The 16,442-nt window shown below is 38.0% G+C and overlaps 1 protein-coding gene across 1 annotated transcript; it reads right to left on the bottom strand.

Moving 5' to 3' along the window:
- Positions 1 to 209: 209 nt before the first annotated feature.
- LOC140164490 (ribosome biogenesis regulatory protein homolog) lies at positions 210 to 15,261 on the bottom strand. Its single transcript, XM_072187780.1, has 11 exons — positions 15,075 to 15,261; positions 12,864 to 12,936; positions 11,556 to 11,594; positions 10,637 to 10,675; positions 10,068 to 10,169; positions 8,525 to 8,603; positions 7,335 to 7,442; positions 4,652 to 4,764; positions 3,705 to 3,746; positions 2,471 to 2,569; positions 210 to 1,156 (listed from the first exon to the last, which is right to left on the bottom strand). Exons 1-11 carry the CDS (start codon positions 15,236 to 15,238, stop codon positions 980 to 982), a joined length of 1,035 nt encoding a protein of 344 aa, XP_072043881.1. The 5' UTR covers positions 15,239 to 15,261; the 3' UTR covers positions 210 to 979.
- Between the last annotated feature and the right edge of the window lie 1,181 nt (positions 15,262 to 16,442).

Genomic DNA, 16,442 nt, shown 5'->3' with positions numbered 1-16,442 from the left:
ATGAAGTTTGCTGGGTGTTTCAAAACAATCTGAAGGTACATCAAGTCGCATCCATGAGCCGCATGCAAACATGCCGGAATCGGTACTCTTTGATTCTACCTCATTGGGTTGGAACAGATAAGTCAGGTTACCGCCATCATGATTTATTAGTTTGTAATATGAAATTTTAATAAAATGACAAGTCAAAATCAGACACTGAGTGCACCGTCTCAGCTTGAATTTGCCACAAGAATAAAAGCGTTTATTTTGCAATTTCATAATTTCATCCCACAGGATCCTACCCCACCCAGCACCACACCCGACTACTGTAAAAAGTGGAAATTTTCGTGCTGTATTTATTTTCGCACTTTTCACATTCCATGCAGCTACCATGAAAATAACAACACACAAAATATTCCTTTTTTGTGTAGAGTTCAATGTAAGGCAGCTTAGAATCACAAATGGGCTATTCCAGTTGAAATCCAAACACCCCCTATGGAAGACATAACCTTAACCTCCTACACAGGGAGTGTATATTTCGAATAGAGCCACCATACAGGTAACTCCATTTGAAATTCACACCCCTGTGTGAAGATTTAGATCATGTCTTCCAGGGGTGTATGGATTTCAACTGAAATAGCTCAATCTAAAATCAACTGAAAAGTTCAAGATTGACAAAGTGTGAAAAATAAATCCCACAAACATTGGGCTATTCCAGTTGAAATCCACACTCCCCCTGTGGAAGATGGGGGATGTTTTTTAAATGTAATTAGTCAGCGTTAATCATTTTGAAACTCATACTCCCCCTATATTATGCCTTTACTTTTTCTTCCACAACTGGAGTGAGTATTTCAAATGGAAGTTACCCAACTGTCTATTCTATTTGAAACTCATACTCCCTCTGTGGAAGATATTTCAAAAATCTTCCATAGGGGGAGTGTGGATTTTAAATGGAATAGCCTGATGTCTTTTGAGTTCAAAAACAAGCATCCACATTTTACTATCTTCTCCTTCCTTTCTTGCTTGTCTTGGCTTTCCCCCTGACTTTATTTCCTTTACGTGATATTTTGGGTAGAGCTCGGTTACTGCCTTTGCCTTTCTTCCCTACTCTCTGTCGTTTCCTGGCGTCATCTTTAGAGCCGTCCTGCTGCTGCTCGACCATCTCGCGGTTTGTTGCCTGAAAAGAGATTGTTGTATGCGCACATTTAGAAATCTCATGGGGATCACTAATCTTTCATAATGTGTACATCCAAAAAAGATGCACTTGTCGGCAGCTACATGTGTCTCTTTACAAAATTGCTAGGAATAAATACCAGACTCATCTCAAGTGGAGGCAGGCCCGTAACCAGAATTCAATTTTTTTGGGGGGGGATTTTGAAAAAGTGGACCTTTTTTCCAAAATTTGGACCTCTTTTGACCAAAAAGGCATAAAAAACGCTCACTACATTCGCAAATGGGACATTTTGGGGAAAAAAGGGGACTTTGGGTCATTTTGGGATGGGGGAAATCTGCCCCCCTGGTTACAGACCTGAGTGGAGGTTACTTAAAAACATGCCCGAGTTACATGATTTAAGAATGAAAAATACATACACTTGGAATAAGCCTTTATTTATTTAATTTATTCGAGCTTATTTGTAGCTCTTGTGTAAATGTAGCAGCCGACAAGTGCATCTTTTTGATATGGATGTACACATATATCTACATCTGTCCCTTGATCAGAATAGTGATTGCCAATATATCAATCTCAAGTCGCTAGCATGATGGCTGTAAGTGTCAAATCGCAACCTGTTGTCTTCAAAGCATCTTTCTAGTGATATCGCTAGCCATGACTGAAACACTGGTAACATTGTACAGTCACTATAGTACTTTTTGTTCACTATTCCAGAAAAATACAGCACTAATTTTTGTTCATTAAAAAATGTTATCCAATTTTGCCAAATGAAACAGCCAAATTTCTAATCCTTCAATGAAGGATGAATGACAATGAAAGTCAAATTTAAATATTGTGGTCAACATGAATTTTTAGGGCATTTTTCATAAGCAGTGATGATCAAGCCCAAAGACAGGTAGGTACAAAGACTAAATTCAAGTTATGCATTCTAATTTAACTAAAAATGCATTTTCTAATCTTTTTCATAACCAATTGTCAAAATTTTAAAAAATTAAAAATTATGAGCCACCTCTTAAGCTTCTTAGCCCGATACTCAAGATTTTGAATTTTGGTTTTGATTTTTGACTTGTGCCAAGTCTATATGCAAACATGCCAAATTCATTTCCCTCAAATTGTAAAAATATTACAATTTGACTTTTATTGCCAGTTAGAACTAAAGGATATAGGATTTAGCTATATTTCATTTGGCAAAACAAAATAATCTTTTTAAATTCCAAAAAAATTATTGCTGCATTTTTCTTGCATTTGGAGAAGAAACTTTTTTGCAACAATAACACCTGCTAAAATGCTAATCCTAGAAATATCACTTTTCAAATTTACCTTTGTAATGTTCATCCTTGGTTTCTTCTTTAATATGACATCAAGTATGTGTTTCTCCCTGTCCTTTTCTTTGCCGAGACCTCCAAACACTGGCTCAAACTGGCAAACATAGAAAGAAAAGACATCAATACATACATGGACACACATTGCAAGAACCCTAACCAGCAGCCCTCGAATTAACCCACGGCACCCATGGCATTTTGCCGTGGGTGCCCATCCCCACTGCCGTAATGCCCTCGAAATATGTCCTTTACCCAAGGCAGTCACTTGCCATGCCCTCTAATGAAGTTGCCGTCGGTGCCCCAGCCCTGCCCCTTCATTATAAAATCATCCATCTATGTTTGTGTGTGTTTTCTTCACTTTTGAGAAATTGCCTTGGTGCCCTTCCCAAATTTTCAACAGTTGCCATGATGCCCTCTTGAAATATTACAAACTGCCGTGCTGCCTTGCCTTTTCAGTGAAAATCCAAGGCAATTATGAAGTTGCCCTAAAAAAGTTGCTGTGCCCCTTCAGATCCTTAATTCGAGGGCTGCCTAACCATACTGAATACTACAAAACACTACAGACTGGGTACCTCCGCTTCAGTAGGGTTGGGGCGGGTAACACATAGGGCACCTCCGACAAAACGTATGTGGGCATTCCGCTAGTACAAAAAAATTCTTCAGTTATAAAGTCAAGTTAGCTCAATTGGTAGAGCCATGGTGCAGTCCCTGTTTGTTCTCATGAATAATTGAACTTGAAATTTCCCTGGGCAAAGATCAAACTTCTTGTTGGTCTTGGTTACCCCTACAAAAACTTGCGGAACTGATCCTGGCTGCTATGGCTTATTGTGGTATGTATAGGGTGTGCACTTCTTTGCTGCAAATCCCCGACTGTTGCTTAATGGTTTATATATCTTGGGCCACAGGGTACAGGGAATTACTGTAAAGTGTGCTGAGGCTTGTGGGTTAATGCCTGTGTGTAGTGCACTAAAATCACTAAGCTTTTTTCCCTTTTATTTTCTAAAGGCTAGTATCTAGTTTCACACTGTACAAAATAAAAGACATCCAGAAGAAGAACAAAGCCTCCAAACAAAGTTAATCAATTGAATAGAAAATTGTACCCAAAAACCAAAGCTCTAAGCAGAGAACCAAAAATCGCTGCAGGGAACTAAAACGCACTGTAAGTCATAGCAGCAGACAAACGGCCAGAAAATGTCACAGTACATACTGGCCTAAAGTAATTACTCTCTTACCTTCCTCCTCTTGCCCATATTCTTGGCTCTTGGTTCCTTAGGCTGAAAGAAGAGAAAAATATATGGGGTTACTTATTTCTGCTGTTTTAACCTAACAAAAAAAAAACACCCAAATATAATTTTTCATCCAAATCTTTGGCTGCAATGTGGAGTACCTACTAAAGATATCATGTGTTTAACCCTACTACTAGCGCTAAAAGTAACTGTGGATACGAAAACATAAACGAAACAAATCATGTTGGAAGAACTATGACGTGACCTTTGGGTCGCATAGGATGATTCATGACCCAGATCAATGAGGTCATAGATAGTACTTCCTGTCCATCTACTTGACATCACTATTTGTATGGATAAGGCATTTTAATATGCTAAAAAAGTTGTTTCCCATAGGTAGTCTAAAAACCAAAATGAGGATTGCCTTTTACATTTTCTGTTGTCTTCAAGGCACCTTTCTAGTGATATCGCTAGCCATGACTGAAACACTGGTAGCATTGTACAGTCACTAGTACTTTTCGTTCACTACTTCCTATTCCAGAAAAATACAGCACTAATTTTTGTTAATTAAAAATTTTCAATATTTAGAGTCAGGATTTATGGTAACATAGACATGGTGTTACAATATTTTAATGTCAAATCAGTGCCGAGTAGGTTAAATACAAAAATTGCAAGTTTTAGAAAAATTATTGGAAGATTTTCATTGGAATTTTTGATTTCAGTCAATTTCATCTTCAAACCACCCATTATCTCTTTGAAGAGATGCTTTTCAGTTTCTCTCAACAAAACTGAAACCTGGCAAGATAAAGCTGAAAAAGAGCTTTAAAAAACCCAAACGGGCCCAATTAAATACAAACACTTATATTTTGACACACAGAAAACCTGAATTCAGGTCAAAACCTGAAAAGAGGCATCTCTGTTACTTGGCCATCCATGTTCAGGATATAACTTACCAGTTTTTCTTCAAATTTGCCTATGGATGCTGTTGACTGCTTGGCTATGTGTATTGCTTTGTTCACTACATTTCTACTGGGATTTGCTGTAGGTTTCAAGCCTTCTCCTGCCACTGTTAAAATAAAGAGGAAAAAAGAATTAATTATTACTTACAACAGCTCTTTTCAGAGCCACCATCTCTTTAAAGGGCAATCTAATGTATCATTGGGCAAGGGGTAACCCACATGCAGAGATGCCAGTCAGTGTTGTCAAAAATTCCTGAAATGGCAAAATATTTCCTGAAAAATGTACTTTGCCCATACATTTGTACAGGATTATCTAAGTAAAATTTCCTGAAATCAGGAAATTTCCAGAAGACTGGCAACACTGCACATGATACTTTCTGTAGAAAAGGGGTAGTCTACATGCAGAACTCCCAGTAGTTTTGTACTGAAGAAGATGGAGCTGGTCCTGACAAGGCTTGACAGTTTTATGCTTGTCCAACAGTGAACCCGTTGTATAAAGAATACCCATCATACAAATTTGTGATAGGCTTTTACGACGGGAGTCCATAACAATTATTATGAATTGTACAGGGTGACAGGAGGCGGATGACATGATCGAGCCGGCAACTTGTGAAACCGCCCGGCCGTATGGCATTTTCCAATATACTCGGTTAGTTTTGTGGGGTTCATTATCGAACCCCAACGGTTTTAGCTTGTATTTATATTATTTATCAACATAAGGCTATTTGTTTGTGATATTTCAAGCGTTTTAAAATTTCAAAATAATCCCATTCAATTACACGGTTGACGATGAAAATTTACTGAATTTAGAGAATGCAATGCGCCACCACCTGCAGGGTGAGTCAAAAAAAGTGCAATAGAGAAAAGAATCCATTTTTATTTAAGAACCGATTTGAACCTTTTAGGTTTTAAAACATTTTATAAATGATATATCCATTAGTGACCTTGTGAGAAAAAACCAAGGAATTAACATTTACCGTTTTGTTTTTATGACACATTTTATAGCGATACCCAATTTTAATGTTTGTCCAAGAAACATCTAAAATTTGAATGTCAGCCCGCTCTGTGTAAGGTAGATTTGGAACAACTGCTATTTTCTTAACCTCATTGGCATTTAAATTAAATGGAGCACCCAAATTATTATTGTCCTTGGTCTTGTTTAAGGAAAAGAAACATTATTTGTTGTTATTTTAATTTTACCTTTACTTTAAAGATGTTTATTCTCTATCAAAACATACACATTTGTAGGTGGATTTTTTCAAATGTCAAAATGAAATGCGCGCAAATTGACGTGGAGTGAATTATAAAATATCCAGTAAGTTGGACATATTGGGATTAAAAAAACTGGAGTTGTAGTCGAGTGAGGTATGAAGGACTTAAAGTAATGTTAGAAAGTTTGTTTGAACAGAAAAAAGAAATCAAAATAACGCAAAAATCAACCCTATTTAAGTTAAAGTCAGTTTCAGAGCTGTTGCCTTTATCCTGCATTGTGTGCTCTCATTCAAAATACATGTATACCTCGTGGACAAATAATGAAACTGGGTATCGTAGCAAAAGGACTCATAAAAATTAAACGGTAGATGTGATTGACTTCATTTTTTCAAAACAGGTGACTATTGAGTGTAGCATTTATAAACACTTTCAATAATTGGAAAGTTCAATGTGGTTCTTACATAAATATCGATTCTTTGCTCTATTGCACTTTTTTTGACTCACCCTGTATGACTATGAGCCTGTAAAAATCATTACATAACATACATGTGCGTGTTTCGTCCTCAAGCATCCACCGATGAGTGAGCTGTCCAACAGCCAAACCACTACAAACTTACTAATTACCCATCATACATTCACTTAGAATTTGTTGGAACCTACTTCCAGTCTACCTAGTACAGATCCCAACTCATACAGCATTCCAACATGGTCTCTGGACTCTCATCAACAGTGGGCAGATCATCGTAAACAGACCCAGGGATCCAAACTTTAGGTCACGACTTGGCGGCTGCAGTCAACAGCAACAGCCCATCGTGATCTACTAGCTTCATCACCAGCTGGATTTTTTACTTGCACTGTAAATATTGTCTGCACGGTTGTTTCGATGTGAACACATGTGATGTTACCTTTCCACCCTGGACAAGTATACCTTCAACAGGTCCTGTTCCAGTATCAACGTAGAAGTAGAAGTAGAAGAATTAATACTATCACACATACTACAGGTAAATTAAGTAAATTCATGGCCAAGCTTGAATACTAGTGGCTCCGCAATAAACACATGCGCAGATATTGTGATACACAAGAAAGCATGCACGCGCCTTACAGTGCATACATGCTTTGTACGCTATATGGACCCAACACGCATGTTCCAGCTTGGCCAAGAATTACTTAATTTACCTGTATTTACTGTTTGTTTGTTCCCTTATTAACTCTCTTCACGCGGGTGTCGACTGCAGACGACAAGTTTCATTTTTTTTTTATTCCAAAAATTTCAGAAATGTAAATTTTCATGACTATATTTGGAATCAGCGTGAAAAATGCATTAAAATGAGTACAAACAAGCCTAGTATTGGTTCAGTGGTTTTTGAGATAGGTCGGGATATTATGAGAAAATATCTCAAAACTTGGGACTTCTCATGTTGAAGCCTATGGCTAGCATGCAAAGCATTAAGGACAGCTTCATTACCTTTCAACTTTTGTCCTCTTGCAATATTCTTTAATCTCTGCAACTCGTTCTTTGATGTACGCTCTCTTTTCTCCCCTCTCTTCTTTGCAAACATGTCTGTATTTGGATCTGTAGGGAGAAAATGACGTATATTAATTCAAATTAACACCATGCGGGACGACCTGAAAATCCGAAATACCAAACACCGATGCGGACCAACTCTTGCCCACGGCTGCAGGGCATTAATTCAAATCAAATCAATCAACAAGCAAGTGAAATCAGGGAGGTGAAAAGAAAACCAATAAGGCCTGTGAAAATATTAAGTAATTGAGAAACTAATACATATAAAGGATTTATAATTCCCATTATTATTGTAGTGTTTTGATGAAAATTGTGATTCTCTCACAGCAAAAATAGGCTAAAATGTTTGTGAATCCCATGTCTTCTTAGGGGTGCCATAATACTGCCATTAATTTCTGGCATAGCCCAATTTCACTGACTACTGGCTAGGGCATCAAGAGCTTTCACAACAGCCCTTGCAAAAATATAGGAACATTTGATAGGACAAATATAGGACAGCAGAAGTTAAAACAGTGAGTAAAACTGTGAACATAGGTCATAGTATACAAATATTAACTGCTATGAAGGGCCCAAATTATAGGCCCACGGTGATCTCAAAACCATATGCCTCGGGGCATAGTCATGGTTTTGAGATCACCTTGGGCCTATAATTTTAACCATGCCCCAAATAAAAAGCAGCCAATATTTGTTTTATATACCAAATCTTAAGATTCTTGTCATCTGTTTGGTTAAAAGCATCGATTTTGGGAAGAGAAATTAATAGTTTCAATGCGAACAGCACACAGATTACAGTCTGCGATTTCTGCGTAATTATAGCGCGTGAAAACATTAACACATGCGTAATATCATTTTACGCTGGGAAAAATGCGCACACAGAACTATGCCCAGGGAATAGTTACTTTTGCAGGCATAGTTTTGAACCAAACAGATGGCGGGAATCTTTAGAGGAGATGAGGTATATAATCCTGAATTCTACCCAGTCCATGTTTTCCATTTTTGCAAATTTATTTAGGTCAAAGTCTTCCATATGGGTCTATAGCCTGATGCATGATTGGAATGCATGCATGCATGTATCCCTGCTTAGACCCAATCTTGCAATGCTTGCTTGTTCATGTCCTTCCTGCACTTACCAACTGAGCCCGGTACTTCTAATAGCCAGTCTTGCTTCAAATCATTCTTGCTGCCATAGCCCCATCTTGGCACCCATTTCTACAGGATGAATGGAAAATATTAAGAACATGAATAAAGACAATGTATCACACTTCCTTTTAATTTCTAATCTGAATATAATTATAAATAGGCAGTTCTGTTAATCACACAGGATTAAAACCAGAGAACCAGGACTTGACCGCCATCTTATTCTTAATACATGCATGGGGTCAAAATCGAGGGGATTTGGTAGCTCGGAATGTGCTTGAGGCAATCGTTGTCATGTGAACACAATGTCACATGAGACAATTGGGAGACACACTTGTGCGATACATGTGCCATACCTAAACGCTTAAGATGAGATCCATTATTGTTTTCATTAGTTGTTTCCGAGCACTGTCGGCAAGGATCGGAATACCTCAGATTTTACCTCCATAGCTGACGGCGCTATTGTACGTGGCGGTGTAAGGAGTCCAGGTTCTCTGGTTTTAATTCTATGGTTTATCCACATGTCCGCAGTTTATTTCTAACATCCCAAGCTAGCACAGAAAATATTTCAAACTTGCATTTGAAACTCACAGATTAGCTAGATTTTCAAAATATAATTTTTTCCCAAACTATCAAAACGTTCATCTTTACCAACTTTAATTATCTATTCCAGCTCCAGTGACACCATGTTAATTTCCCTGGACTTCTGCATGTATTGAAATAGGTATTAGCATTTTGCTTTGAAAAAAATCTGCTAGTGTTCATGCCCCTCTAGTGAACAAAGACATAATCATACCCCGGGAAAATATGCATGAGGTGTCACTGGAGTTGGAACAGGTAAAAACAAGTATTCAAATTAACTCAACCATCTTTCAATTTAAAAAATTACAATCAGTGAATAGTCAATTATAATCTGATCAGATCATAATAGGCGGGACTCATAGCACTGAGGCTTGATATAAAATGGCGTACACGCAACTGGGCATGGCACCTATCCGAACTATTATGTGAGGACACACACTGTTGTGAATTGATGTGGGCGTAAATTGGGAATTTATTGACATACGCCACAGAATTAGAGAAGAAGAGTCGGGACTTGGCCGCCATCTTGATACAGGCATGGAGCAAAAATTGGGGGTATTTCGTTTTCCCTCGGAATGCACTCAAAGCAATCGTTGTCATGCAAGAGTGACATGGAGGACTTGAGAGACGCACTTGATGCGACCTGCACGCTATACCAAGACGCTAAAGATGAGACGCAGAATTGTTTTGGTTCGTCTCCGCGCACCGTCGGCAAGGACCCAAATTTTCTCCCCATAGCCGACGGCGGCTATGGGGAGTAACCTGAATGGGCTCCATTTGATATCTACACTCCCTGTGTGGGAGATAAGGTCACATCTTCCATAGGGGGTGTATAGATTTCAACTGGAATAGCCGAATGCTATGAACACTTAATACAATTCATCATTAGTTCTTGTGCTAGAGTCACAGTTTACAATGCAATAATATCTCAGCTATCTCATGTAGATAACTTACCTTTTGTTCTTCATCCCACACTTTCCTTCCTTTCTTCTTATTCTGAATACCCTTGAGCTGTGCATACTGCTCCCAACGAGTTGCTGGTTTGGCTTTAGGTACCTGTTTTAATAATGGAAAAACTTCATGTGATCTACCTGCTTTATATTGAAAGATAATGAGGGCACTTATAAAAGGGGCATTTAGAGTTCCATCAATCCCAAACTACACATCCCACATGTATTTTTCTTTGAACTTTCAGAATGTTTACTTATGTAGTAACTGCCCCCTACAATCAAGAAGAAAGGCAGTGCATTTTTTATTTCTGGAGAGGCAAATCTTAATTCTCTATACCCAGGTATAAGGAATTCCTGTGCAAATCCAATATAGGATGCAATCGCAAGGACGAGTGTAACTTTTCTGTTTTCTTCATATTTTGTTGATCAATGTTTCTGAAAAGAAAACGGTGTAAGGGTATTTTCACAATATATCATTCATACAAATTTGGACACCCACTCATAGAAGAGGGATTTTTTTAGTTTTTTTCCACCTGCCCATTTTTTCTGTGTAAACTCATCTAGAATACTTACTGGTTTTTCTCTAGGCAATGGTGTAGTTGGATCAGGTAACTGTGTGTGTAAATACAGATCATACTAGGTTACTATTATGACATCTAGAGTGAAATATCATTTGGGCACATGCTAACACTTTTATGTTAAAACATTCTACAATTTTCAAAATTCTGATAAAATTAAGTAAAAACCAACAGGACATTGACACATCTGGTGTAAGCAAGGCATGCATTCTTGGGCGGGTTTTCAGGTACCTGACCGAGATTTCACTACCCAGGTAAAGGTTCTTTCATCCTACGCTGCAATTGCTTTGCAGTGCGTTGCCAATATATCAATTACTGCCGCAACTCACTCATCGCATTTCCAAGTTAAAATGTATTTAATTGCGATGCCACATTGCAGTATTTTGTAGTATGCATCGCAAAGCAATTGCGACGTAATATGAATGGGAGTCAGCAGTGGGTTATTTATTTTTTCGGTTTTGGGGTGTCCCTGGACCTAGAGCTAAATGCTAGGATCATTCATGGTTGACTCTTTTTTTACTTACACAATTTCAGGTATCCGCTTACCTGCCAGAAAATGGTGTCGGATACCCAGGTACATAATTACCCAAAAATGCCTGTCTTAGGTGTACGCATAAATGGTGATACATCATAACATGTGTATCTTCTGTAAAGTATTATACAACATGTATACAAATTCTGTGTAAATTGTTGGCAGGTTACAAGGAGACAATTAGCAGTAAGTTCCTTGTCCACAGGAATTTCAAGCCAACTCAATTTTTACACGAGCGTACTAACCATGCCGGGATTCGAACCCGCAACCGCTCGCACCATACTCAAATGCCTTATCGATTGAGCTAACTTGAATAGTAGGCCTTAGCCTTCATAAACCAACCCTATGGAATATTAAAACTTTTGGACATCCTTTAACTTACCTCTACAACAACAGCATCTTCTACTTTCTGCACTGGAAGCTGGTAATAATAACATAAAAGTGAAAATAAATTTGAATCGTCTCTTATAATCCAAAGCCTGAAAGTCAAGATTATGCCTTACATGTATATGTTAGAAAAATAATTATCAATCACAAATCAATTGGTTGTATTTAAAACAAACTCATATTGACCATAAAAATGACGTCCCAGTAATACAATGAAAGCTGGCGACAAATGAGCACAAATAATCATGACGTCATTGCCCTAGACAATTTTGGCACAGGAATTTAATCAATTCAAAAAGTGGACATAATTCACCTGCGAACCACAATCAATATGATCACCACACAAAGTCTATGGTATGTACAAAGTCACATAACTACCTTTAGCTAGAGGATAAATTAACTTTCTGAGGAGTCTGTTCAGGGGTGTCTATGCTTCCAGAAAATTAAAATTATGGAACCCTCACACTACCTTGACGTGGCTACATCCTTGCTCAAGCTGGTCGAACCCCCCCCATGAATTGGTTTCCAAAACTCAAACCCCTTAAAGATTTATAATTCCAAACCCTCTAAAACTAACCATCAAAAGAAAATTTGAATGTACCCTCTACCCCCACTAGTTGAAATTTGGCCTGGTAAACACAAAATTTCACCTTAATTTTGGGTTACAATAGTTAGCAATTGAAAAACATTTCACACTTCACACACAATTAGGCAAAAAAAAATGTTTGTTTGTCCATAGAGGCTTATGAAACAGTTGGGTCGGTAGGTCGGATTTTTTTTATTTTTACAGATATTACATTTGAAACTGACCATTTGAAGACTGGTAAATAAGTCAAAACACACAGCACTTTACTGGTTTAACTCTTGAGATGGTTCTGCATGTTATACTGTTCATTTTCTTTACATTTTCTTTCTTTAAATTTATACTAACCACTGTTTTACTAGCACATGCAACGCAAATTTTAAAAAAAAGACACGGTCGGGACCATGGTACACGGTCGGTCGGACGTGGACAAACAAACAATTTTTTTTTTTGTCCTTATCACAGTAACATCGGACCAAAAATATGCCCACCAGGAATTTTTGTCTTTGCCCCTTCAGACAAGAGATCCTGACAAGCCACTGAACACATCAAATACTTGGACACCCTACCCCTGAAGGATTCTTAGGCCTAAAAAACCAATTGTTTGATTGGCTTTAACATAAAAATAAGATAACAGTGTATGGTCACGCCTATTTTTAGGGTCGGTCGGGTTACGCCAATCAAACAATTTTTTTGGGCCTTATAAAGACCACACTGTACCTTCCATAAATCATTAAATAGAAGCTGTGTGTTGTCTCTTGTTAATTTCTTCAGGTAGTCTTCTTTGTTGGATCTGTAAATAATGTGAAAAATGAATCAAAATATAGTTACTTTGTGTCAGAGGTATGCTCCCTAAACACTGGGGAGGTGTGGTGGGGGAGGTGTAGTGGGGGAGGTGGGGTAGGGGAGGAGTCGATTGGTATGCTAATAGATGAATGCCTCACTTGGGAAATCTGTCACATAGATCATGTACTTTTTCAAGAAACGTGAAAAAACAGTTGGTTCTAAATACACTTTTAACTTGTTGCCTTACCTGAAAAATGGAATACTTTTACATGTATGGGGCCTAACAAAACTAATGTTGTGTTTCCTGTAACCAGACTGACTGTGCAAAAAACGTGCTGACCGCAAAAATTTTATCCACTTAGAAAAAAAAGTTGATAAAATTTGTAAGGTCAACATGTCCCTGTTTTCTTGAGTGTCATAATGTAATAAACCATTTACAAATCATAGCAAAGCTTGTAGTTTCTATTTATTTCCACTGTTTGAAATTTCCATGTTAATACCAGAAAAACATTCAGGCAGCTTTTATTTTTCCACAGCCTATGATTTTTGTTTCAGAGTGGATACAAATTTTTTTCACAAAATAAATGTTTTTTCTTTTTGGTTGCTGAAAGTGAGCCATGATTTGAAAAGCCAACTAATTCTAATTTCAATATCCTAATCGCTAAATGCGATTTGAATTACAAATTTCCGGCTCATTTCTGGTCATAAATTTGTGATTTTTGAATAAAAAAATCCGGATTTTTGGGGGGGCATGTTAAAAAAACCTTGAATAACAAGACAACAGGTGGTAGGTTAGTCTCGGCACACACTGTATGTGTCTATAGGAACGACGAGCGTTAGGACCGACGCAAATTGGCTGTGCAGAGACTATCGCTTGATGGTGATCAATGACGATTTTCACGTAACTTAATCAACCAGTCCTTCAACTGCTTACGCACCGTCATCGGGTTGTGCTTGTTCCGCCATGTTTATTGTTTTGAGATCGGGGCCTTGGGATTTAGGCTATTTTATTGGAACCAAAACAACAGCGGGAATTGTGTGTTAAATTGACATTGAAAAGAACAGGAGGGATCAGCGAAATTTACTCTTGTGCGCACGCGCAGTGAAATTTGTCATTTTTCATTCGTGATCATTTTTGTTGGACACGGGGAGAGAGGCGGCTTCTTAAATCATCTTTATTCGCCAAAATTCCAAATGATATTGCGTTTCAAGAATTTGGTAAGAATCCTAGGTAAGTTTCTGATTCTTATAATTATATGAGTACAGTTTTACATGCATCGTCCAAATTTCAAAGAAATTTTTTTAAATGCCACAGCGGCGCAAAGTCTTAAGCGTGTAAATCACATTCACACACAAAATGTAGGTAACCCAGGCAAACCTTTAGTTAACACATTTGCTAGTCAGCCAAATTCGCCGACAATGTCAATGCATTTTTACATAGAAATTTAAAACAAGTGCCCGAAGAAAGAAACCTACATAAATATGTTTTCTATACTTCACTTGACCCAAATATGTGATTTTTTATGGTGATAACTGATAAGTCACCCGCACATGGAATTTTAGAGGGATTTGGATAGCAGTTCCATTAAAAAAAAGCTGCTATCAATGAGACTTAAGATCTAGAAACACCCCCGAAATGCCGTTTTGGGGGATTTTGCTAGCTGAAACTTTTTGATGAAAGTCAATCTTTGACAAGATGTAACTTTGCTACGGAAAGTGCTATGAAAAAATGGTTTTCAGTTTTGGCTTTGTTTACTCAAGGGCTTTAATTTGATATATGAAATGATGCAGTTTGATGGCAAATTTGAATTCACCTAGCATACCTACAAAATGGGAAAAACGAGTCTCAGTGGACGAACGGCGTCCATGAGACTATACTAAAATGCAGCAAACCTTTTACGAGCGCGACTACCGTGATGTTGCAAATTCGGCGCTAACAACGCGTACGGCGCACAGTTCATTCATAAATTTCCACTCAGCAACAATATATCGCCTTAGCAGCCAATCAGAGACAAGTGCGTTCAACGCAGTATATACGCGATGTATCCTTACAATACGCGCTCGTCTAAGGTTTTCTGCATTTTAGTATAGACTCAGCGAGTCTAGATTGTGCGGTAAGCTTAAACTTTTTACGCCATTTCTTACCGAAACGCCTTTTCGTCAATTGGATTCACGTCAACTGCCAAGAGATTTCCGGGATCAATAGCAAGATCTATATCTTTCAGCACACCAATTGTCTTGAATTTCTTAGCTTCTTCGTCAGCAGCTTTCAACACGTTTTCGACAAGTTCGCTTGTGGGGGTCGCCATTTTTCTTTTTGGTTTTTAAATGGGTTGCCGTCCTATTATTAATGATGCGATTCTATCACCAACATTATGAAAATCCCTGGAAAATCTCGCCTACTCCGGCATCGTTTGCTGATGTCACACTGTTCGACTCCCAGGGTTCGACTCTTCGACTTTCAGAGCCAACTTGAGCTTTTAACCCATTAAGAGTTGAAATGATAAATGATAGTCCCTTGCAAAAGCTCAATTTGGGAGCAAAAAGGTGCGTGTGACTGGTATTATTTCTTCTTCTATTCCCATCTGGGAATCCAAAAGTTGTAGCAGAATAGATAGAGCACCGTCCTAATCTAATGGGCTATTCCAGAAAATAGATGCACACCCCCTATAGAGGAGTTCGGATTTCCGGACTTTTTGTCCAGTCGTGACTGTTGGAAACTCCAGACCTTTAAAGTGTCCAAAGGCGAAAAAATCCAGCAGAAAAATAGTTCAAAATCAGAAATCCTCAATTTGAGAGCTCATTTTGGACATTTCCGTGATTTTTCCTTCATTTAATTGGATTTCCAGGCTTTTTCAAGTGACATTTGCAACTGGAATTCCAGTCGTTTTCAGAAAGCAGACCTGGAAATCCAGACATTTCTTTGATTGAAAATTTACTCCTCTATAGGGGGTGTGCGCTTATTTTCTGCAATAGCCCAATCAAGTTGTTTGACTTTTCTATCAGAATACCCCATATAAATTTCGTTTTACATTTTGTATTTGTCTTCCACTAAACATAAACACTTTTATCATAGGCATAATGCCCCAAAATGCTAAACAACTTCAGATTGTATAGATTTTTTTATGCGGAAGAGGCGATATTATATGGAGCGGATATAAAGGAGCATAAAGACAATGGGATGGTTTAGGTCTATTGACATTATGCAGTCATGTCTACAGCAAAATTCACCACGACCTGTAGGACTTAAACCCCATTAAACCAAGATAAACCTCATTGAAAACAGCTCAACTATGTTAAATCAGGGATGTGTCTCATAGCCCTGGTTAAATCCATGTTTCTGATTTACCTGTGCGATATTCCAATGTGCTGTGATGAAATAGGTATTATAATTTCAGTTGCATGCACCATTACAAAGCAAACGCACAGTACAATACTAGTAATACTGAGCGTGGCCTTTGTTTCCGAAATGAGAACAATAGCTCTGCTTATTGTTATCCAGCCAGTCATGTT

Source organism: Amphiura filiformis, chromosome 11 (genome assembly GCF_039555335.1).
Source record: "Amphiura filiformis chromosome 11, Afil_fr2py, whole genome shotgun sequence".
In the NCBI taxonomy this organism is placed as follows: Eukaryota; Metazoa; Echinodermata; class Ophiuroidea; order Amphilepidida; family Amphiuridae; genus Amphiura; species Amphiura filiformis.
The sequence above is the reverse complement of the archived record's forward strand: the minus strand, read 5'-3'. Positions and strand labels throughout refer to the sequence as shown.